The sequence below is a fragment of the Bos indicus genome, chromosome 13 (assembly GCF_029378745.1).
Source record: "Bos indicus isolate NIAB-ARS_2022 breed Sahiwal x Tharparkar chromosome 13, NIAB-ARS_B.indTharparkar_mat_pri_1.0, whole genome shotgun sequence".
Classification (NCBI taxonomy): domain Eukaryota; kingdom Metazoa; phylum Chordata; class Mammalia; order Artiodactyla; family Bovidae; genus Bos; species Bos indicus.
The window spans coordinates 66,980,719-66,989,447 of NC_091772.1; the positions used below are offsets into that span (position 1 = coordinate 66,980,719).

The following is an 8,729-nucleotide window of genomic DNA, read 5'->3' on the forward strand; positions in this document are numbered from 1 at the left end:
GAAGTCATTATTTTAGTTGTGTTAAGTCTCAGAGGAAAGGAAGGGGCTATCAGAAGAGCTGCCTTTCTTTACTTGCCCCTTGTCTCTGTTTGAGGGCTTGTGTGAGCAGCTGTCACTTCAGGGGGAAGGCTGACTGCCAGCAGTCACATAGGGGCAGAGCCTCCCTGCTCATTTCCCCATTTCCCTCTCCCACTCCTTGCTTGGAATTTGTCTTTACAGCTTCAGCTAAGTGTTCTTTTTTAACCTATCTCCTATCTTATCACTCTTCTTCAAACCTTTTGCCTCTCTAAGTATGTGGAAGATGTCTGGCATGAAGGAATCTAGAACATGAAGAAAAACCTTATGGGTACTCCACTTCCCTCATTTTCAGATAAAGAAGGATGGAGGAAAGGAGGGAACACCTCCACAGTCACACTGGAACTTGGGAGTCGGAGCCAGGACTAAGCCCAGGGCGTTGTGTCTCAGCCCAGTGCTCTGTTATGTTCCTGGAGGAGAGGCTTTAGTCAGCAAGGGCCCCGTCTCAGGAGCCACCTTGTCTTTGCGGAAACACCGAAGAGGGTGAAAAAAGAAAAAGTCGAGCCCCAAAGGAGCCATAAACCACGCATGTCCTCTGGCCTAGAGTTGTTACCCAAGACCTTATAGCTGGGAGCTGAGGAAAGAAAATAGTATATTCAGTTCCTATCATCAAGGGAGTCGTATTTTAGAGGAACGTAGAACTCTGACATGTGGAGAGAGCACCTCAGAGCAGTCCATGAGGGGCGCAGTGCTCAGGAAGGCCAGCGGAGAGGGGGACCAGTGTATTGGATGAGGAGGAAAGATTTTCCTAGAGAGGCGGGACTCAGCAGTTGGCGAAGGAGCAAAGTCAGGACCTTGCCGAGACCAGGAGAAGAAAGAGCCCCTCAGGCTTAGGGGGATCCTGAACAAACGGCCAGTGCAGGCTCTGGCCTGTGCAGCATGTGGGCAGGAGCTAATTTTAGAAGACCTTGCACTCAGATCAGTCATGGAGATAGTGTGGCCCTATGCTTCCCTTTATCAGAGGAGGGACTTGATGAAAGCTGGGCTTCTGAAAGATAAGTCCAGGGGCATGTTTAGGGGTGACTGCCAGAAAGCCTCAGCAGGGCCTTGCTACAGTGCCTACGTGTAGAACAAGGAAGTCCTGAACCAGGCGGTGGCGGTGGGAATTTTGAGCTTCTGAAGTCCTTGTCTATGAAGATGCTAACTCTGGGTTAATCTAAGTTTAACACAGAAAATAGTTAGCTCTAGAGTGGTTTTCCTAGTCATGTCTAGGTGGAGCCTTCAAAATAATTGTAAAGCTCAAGCATTATCTTACAGAGCATTTTGAAATAGATAAGCACCAAAGACACTACAAATACATAACATCACTTTTTACTTCCAGATCTCAAGCACTCAGTTAAATACCATTTAATTCACTATTTCCAGTATCGAACTCTAGAGCTTTCATTTTTTGTGTACAGTCTTGCTTTTGAGCATTTGAAAACCTGAGCCTGGTAGCTTAGCTGAATGTGTGAGGGGCTCTCTGGTCAGGAGCACAGGCCAGGAGGCTGAGAGTATCTGTATCAGCTCCTTAACGTAACTGCATCATCTCCTCGGGACCATAAACAGAAGCTTGTTTTCTCTTTGTCCTTAACGTAACTCTTTGTCTCCTCAGGAATATAAACAGAAGCTTGCTCGGGTAACCCAGGTCCGCAAGGAACTCAAGTCCCACATTCAGAGCTTGCCAGACCTCTCGTTGCTGCCCAACGTCACAGGGGGCTTGGCCCCCCTGCCCTCTGCTGGTGACCTGTTTTCAACTGACTAGGGCAGGTGTCATGCCCCAGATTCCCATCTGTACCAGCAGAAAGAAGAGGGCGCGTCATGGTTGGAAATAACCTGGAAGCCCCTGGTTCTGTCCCTCGTTCAGTCGGCCCCCATCCTCAAGAAAGAACCACAGACTCTGATTCTCCTCCCTCTCCCGCCTCTCCTCTGTCGAGCACAATTGAGAACAGTGGCAAATGGAATCCAGTTTCAGTGTATACTTGGAAAGAACACAAACTCACTTCACGTTTCCATGCCCCTGTTGGTTTTCCCTTTTTAGCCCTCTCTGTACGCCTAAGAAGTTATGAAAATCATGTGTAGAAGAATCTTGTCCCTCATGACGACATTGTGTCATGAAAGCAGTTGCTCCTTTTCGAGCTGGGCTTGTTCAAGTTCAGGGCAGGCTTCCGCCAAGGGACTCAGGTCTGGAATCGTTGGCTTTCCTGGCTGCCATCCACCCCAGAGGTTGGAGGCACAACTGTTTTGAGCGTCTTCGCCATAAAGAGTTTGCCAAATCTCAGATTCTCCCTTGTTGTGACTTCTGGCAATGTGTTGTCAGAGGTTAGGTGCATGTGTTCTGTGAGCATACTAGAGAATCTAGCAGTAAAGATTCAAAGCTGATCTGGGACATCAAGCCACAGTTCCGAGACAGACAGACTCACGGGGATCACAAGCATGAATCAAAAATAAGGTATTTCCTCAAGGTTCCTATCAACCTTCCCAGGCTGCTCTGATCAAGGGTCCCAACCTCTGGTCAGGAGCACGTTTCTAGAAACATTATCCTTGCCCCACATTGTGAAAGCTTGAAGGCAGTTATTAGAAATGGCACAGTGGGCCCCTGAAACTGAAGGCTTTCTGGGAGTCCGGGTTCTGCTGTTGCTTTGACCCCTTCTTTGGGGGAATAGGGCACACACTACCAGTTAATTCATTGCGTGGGTGCTTGTCCACAGCATGGTGACTAAACTTGAAACTCTCCCCTGCAGACCTGACACACTGCATGCTTATCTGTCCTTCAGTTCACGCCACTATATGTGTCCTTGTGCCCCGGGGAGGAGGAGTGCTTTGTGTTAGGTGCCGCTGACTAACCCATCTCGGGAAGGGGGAGAGTGAGGGATATTAACTGGGGGGGTCTTAATTCCATTATCATGCCAGCTGACGTTATGACTGTATGATGTAGTTAGGATTTTTATCTTACTTTTAGTAAAGGCTAGGCCTGCTGTCTGTAAATCATTCTCATTTGGTGGGCTGATTTTTGACATTGGAAAGGGCAGAAAACAATTCGCCCTAATAGTGTAATAGGAATTAGAGCCCTGAGGCTGAAATCCAAAAGCTATAAAAGGAATTCCTTGGAGGGGGCTTCAGAATTTCCATCATTTTGAGTTGCTCTTTTCAGGATTACCAAAAAAGCCAATTACATGTGATTCTACATGTTCAACATGTTAGAGCATGATGATGTCTGTTTTTAGAAGTGTAACAGGCTTCCCTTCAGGAAGCTCTCCTGCCTGCCATGAAGTGAAAACAAGGAAAAGTCACAGCAGGTATGCAGTTTAACTCTGTAGAACCTCGTAGCATTTAAGCTATTTTTCAGATTGAATACGGACTGTGTGTTGGTTACATATCGACACTGCCTGTCGTCCTGTCATTATTAAATTAATGGGTCTGTCTGTAAAGTGTTTCTCCCAGAGGCCAAAGGGCAGTAAATGACTTTAGCACAATTGCAGAATGAATTCCAGCCTTTGCTGTATCTGCATATAAGCCCTCCCCGTGTGGTGTGCTGCTGTGGTCTTGCAGGCGAGCCGCTTCCAAACAGATCGCCGTGGGCGCACTCTGTGCTTTCAAAGGAGGCGCGTCTTAGCAGTCACAAACCAACCAGAAAGGTGGAGAAGGCATTTGGTCTCATCAGCTAGATGAAAATGTTATATAACATAATGGATTTTGCCCACTGCTGTGTTTTATCTGATTGAGTCTTTGACTAGAGATTGGTGCGTAATTATTACAGCAAGAGCAAGAAATGAAACTGTAGCAATTATGTAAATGAATGTGTTGGCCTCTTAACACCTGTTACTAGTAGACTTCCTATAAGGAGGTTAGTCCTGTTTTTTTTTTTTTCCCCAATGAAATGCTTTTGGTTTTTAACTCTCAATTCTCCCACATCCTCCCCAAGTGTACTTTTTACTTCGTTTGTTTAATTTAAATGACCCTTTCTCCTTGTGTGTATGAGGTGACCAGGTGGGGTGGGGGTGGGGGGTTTGTTTTGTGTTTTCCTACACTTAGGACATCCATCGGCCTCCAAGACCTTTCCTTTAGGTCATGTTCCTCAGAAAGTCTTCAATCTTCCTTTTTGTTTTGTTTTTTTTCTTAAAGAATATTTTTAAAGCTTAAATTTGTATATTAATTTAGGACTTTATTTAGAAGTATAGGCTGCCATTGGCGGTAGCAGTATATTCTGAAATGTCTCATAGATATATATTTTTGAATAAAGATGGTGTTGTTGAACAACATTGTACAGTGTTTCTTTTCCCTTCCCTCTTAGGGAACCCTCAAAACTTTCTTTGTAATCAGTGGGTAATTAGTAATTACCAATAGAGATTGTACTATCTGTACAGAATCCTGTCTCTTAGGAGTTTTTGTGACAGTTAGTGGCCCATAAATACTCAGCTGTTACATAGAATTTTTGGTTCTTTCCAGGGGGTCAGTTAGCCAGTCCACACAGTATCCAGGAGAGGTACCTCCAGAGTTTTATCCTCATTGTACAGAAATGGGATGGAGAGGTCACATGACTCTTTCTCTAGTACCACACAGTCTCTGGCAGATTAAAACTTGGAAGTTCTTTGATTTCAGTGCTTTTGTTCGTACCACCAGGCCTCCTAAGAGAGATTTGATGCTGGCGGTACAGTGAAAGCCACTCTGAACAGTAAAAAGAAACATGGGAGATAAAAAAGTATTTTTTTGTGGCTTCCTTTTCACTTTTACATTCATGAGACCATATTGACTATTACCAGTTAAAATTCAAAATATTGAAAAATGGTTTGAAATACAGTCCTTTGAAGCAATTGATACGTTTAGAAGGATGGTTTTAACCTTTGTTATTGGTGAGAATAGCCTTTATCAGAAGTACAGTTATCTGTTTATCTCATGATGCAAAAAACTGCTGCAGTCATGGTCCTTCAGGGCTACATATGTAGCAGCTCGAGATGAAGATCAGAGTTGGAAAGTTGAGACTATGGCATTAGCCAAGTTCTTCCTTAAAATATAAAGGCTTGATGTAATATGTGGATCTCAGGAGACAATCTCCTTCTGTGTCCCCAGGTTTCATGGCCTAGTTAATGTCTTCACTCCTACCTATAAATAGTAAGTCCATAATTCCTCAGGTTTAATTAACACTTCAGGCTACAAAATGTGACTCCAAGGTCCTCAGAGCTGAGGGTGGAACTACCCAAGAGTTCATGAATCTGTCAAACTGCGTTACTTTTGTGATGGGAGCCATTAACTGTGTGACCTTCCTGGCAAGTTACTTTCCTCTCTGGGCCTCAGTTTTCCCATCTTTGAATTGTATTGGTTGAAATTATTTCTAGACACCCTGCCAGCCCTGAAGCATATGATTTGTTGTGTCCGAGGAAATGAACGCAGGACTGAAGTCTGAGAATGCTGAATGGCATGTCCTGGGTTGCCAACAGTACTTGATAGAGTAATAATATCATCATTATACCATATATACTTATTTCTTAAGAAATATCTGTGAAACCCTGGGGTACTGTAGCCAATAAAGGTCAGAACATGAGACAGTGCCAAGACTAGGAAGATGAGAGTAAGCACGGTAGTTCACTATCTGGGTACAAACTGCCTGTATTTGGTTTATTTGAAATCTTTAAGAAAAAGCCGCTCTCCACCCTGGCTTTGCTATCTTACTTTCTCTTGAGATCATTCATCTAGCTAAACTCATTTCTCATCACCACCTCTGTGAGATTTTCCATTTAAAAACCATTCTTCCACTCTGAGGCACAGATTCAATTAAGAATCCATTATTCTCCTGTACAGCAGATTAGGATTCTCACAGCTTTATCTCGTGTTGAAAGCCCAGATTGTTCAATTTTTTAAGACTCTGAAATAGTTATTTTGCATTAAGAAGTCATTTCTACCACTGGTTTGATAAATATTAAAATTAGCAGTATGCATCAGAATGTATCTAATGCTTTTCACAAACAAGAGCTGCAGCAAATGGCAGCCCCCATCTTCCAATCTCCTGTCACTCTGATGACCTTGGGCACGTCCCTCAGCCTCTCGGGACCTCAGCTGCTGCTTAAGGGCAATGAGTAAGGTTGAATAACCTTTGCCATCATTTCCAGATCTACAGTTCTGCAACTAGGGTTTCAAAATATTTCTTCCTACTGAGAATCTTATTAATACCACCTCACTCTGTAGATTTTTTAATGCCAGTTATCTGTGGGAACTCATGAAATTGATAAATCAAAGTAATTATAACTATTAATAACTTTCAGTGAATTTAAACTGTTAATATCTTTAAATGTTGTTCAGTTGCTAAGGCATGTCTAGATCTTTTGACACCCCGTGAGTTGCAGCACACCAGGCTTCCCTGTCCTTCACTGTCTCCTAGAGCTCATGTCCATTGCACTCTCCTCCTCTGCCGCCCCCCCCCTTTCCTTTTGCCTCAGTCTTTCCCAGCACCAGAGTCTTTTCTAATGAGTTGGCTTTTTGCATCAGGTGGCCAAAATATTGGAGCTTCAGCTTCAGCATCAGTCCTTCCGACTTTAAATGAGATGTAAAATAGGGCCTAATACCATGTCTGGGACAAATTAGGGGCTCAACAGTGGCTGTTAACTGTATTCAAAATGGTTGTACTTATTTAAATGTGCATGTAACAAAGTGTTAAAATACATGTCTTTTGGAAGACACTACATACTCTGAATTTATAATGGAGATAGTCAAAAACCTGAAGCCCTCTTTAACTCCCTAACCCACACTGAAGGTGTAAAAGAAGAGTTAGAGGAGAAGGAGGAGAGTTCTTGGTGTGACTTTGAAAGAGCCATTCGTGTGTTTTGAGTCTCCTCAGGGAGAGTAGTGGGTGTCAGCTGCCCCTCACCTCAAGGCCAAGGAAAGGGGGCCTGGTTGGAAACTTAATGAGCATCCCCTGTAGGGTGACAATCCAGTGGACTACACAGACCCCAGCCTGGAAAAATCTAAAGGATGAGCTACCTGTGTCTGGCTGCGTGCTTTGATGATGGAGCAGATGACAGAGGTGAGTATGGCCTCTACTCCTGGAGCCTGGATGGGGCAGAGCGGGAGAGGGGGTGTGTGCATACCTCCCTAGGACCGGATGTAGGCTGTGTGCGTGTAAGGAAACCGACACGTAGTCATCTCAGAGCCTGAACAAGAGGCAAGGGTTTCCTCCAGGAGGTGAACTTCGGCTCACAGTGCGGACAAAGGAGCAGAAAGCAGAGCCACAGGGTGGGCATCACTCCTGAGGGATCTCTGGGCATGAAGATGGCAGGACTGGGAGGGAGAAGCTGCCCTGAGGGGTGCAGGAGGAGTCCACGGGAGAAAGACACAGTTAAAACTCTTGCCAGGTCAGGGTCCAGTTACCACAACACCTCAACTCAGGATATTGTTCCTGCTTTGCCTTCATTTCCTCACTCCCACGGCCCTATCCCTGGAAGGGTCAGAAACCTTAGTACACAAGCAAGACCTCAGTTCCCTAATGCTGGCTTCCAGTCTGCAGCTGGCCTAGAGAAGCCTCAACTTCAAGTGATAAGCCATTTTGATTATAACCGAATTGGACATTTAAATTTCTGAACTGAGACTGTTACACACCTTAAGTGTGACTCTGTGTGTGTGCATGCTCAGTCATGTCTGACTCTTTACAACCCCATGAACTGTAGCCTGCCAGGCTCCTCTGTCCATGGAATTTTCCAGGCAAGAATACTGGAGTGGGTTGCCATTTCCTTCTCCAGGGGATCTTCCCGACCCAGAAATCGAACCGGCATCTCTTGTGTCTCTTGCATTGGCAGGCAGGTTCTTTACCACTGTGCCACCTGAGAAGCCCCAAATGTGACTACAGGATGATACTAAGATGCACTAAGGAAGTGGAGCAAACTCCAGGAGATAGTGGAAGATGGGGAGGTCTGTCATCGCTGCAGTCCATGGGGTCACAAAGAGTTGGACATGACTGAAGAGAAGTTGCAGAGGCCCGAGTTTTCTTCTAGAATTAAGGGATACACTAGTCTCAAGTTGGATTTTAAGGGAGAGTAGGAGACAAAAATAAAGTTGCTTTGTGATTGTAATTCTCTATAAGCCTGCCTGTTTATTGTAACAGTGGTTGTTGTTTAGTCACTAAGTCATGTCTGACTCTTTGTGACCCATGGACTACATGTGGCCCACGCCAGGCTCCTCTGTCCATGGGATTCTCCAGGCAAGAACACTGGAGTGGGTTGCCATTTCCTTACGGTTACACACGTGATTTATTTTACGCCCTCTAATTCTTCATTCACTGTTGTTTTTTTTTTTTAACTTAAAAAGTTCACTTCCGTATCTTTAATTTGTTTCTTAGTAATTTCAAGAATCATCCTTCTCTGTGTACTTGAACACATTTTTTAATTGTAGTAAAATGCACATGATATAAATTAACCATTTTAGCCATTTTAAAAGTGTATGATTCATTGGTATTTAATACATTCATGATATTGTGCAACCATCACAGCTTAGTTTTAGAATATCTTCACCCCTCAAAAGGAAACTCCATAGTCATTAAGCAGTCACTCCTAATTCCAAGCCCCTGTGAGTGAAAGTCTCTCAGTTGTGTCTGACTCTCTGCGACTCCATGGACTATACAGTCCATGGAATTCTCCAGGCCAGAATACTGGAGTGGGTAGCCTTTCCCTTCTCCAGGGGATCTTCCC

General features: G+C 44.4%; 1 protein-coding gene across 1 annotated transcript in view; it reads left to right on the top strand.

Moving 5' to 3' along the window:
* RPRD1B (regulation of nuclear pre-mRNA domain containing 1B) overlaps positions 1 to 4,316 on the top strand; it is a 57,842-nt gene extending 53,526 nt beyond the window's left edge. Inside the window, exon 7 of the mRNA XM_019972402.2 lies at positions 1,670 to 4,316. Within this exon, the coding sequence (XP_019827961.1) occupies positions 1,670 to 1,819 (150 nt within the window). The 3' untranslated portion in view covers positions 1,820 to 4,316. The remainder of the gene's footprint in view (positions 1 to 1,669) is intronic.
* The last annotated feature ends 4,413 nt before the right edge of the window (positions 4,317 to 8,729 follow it).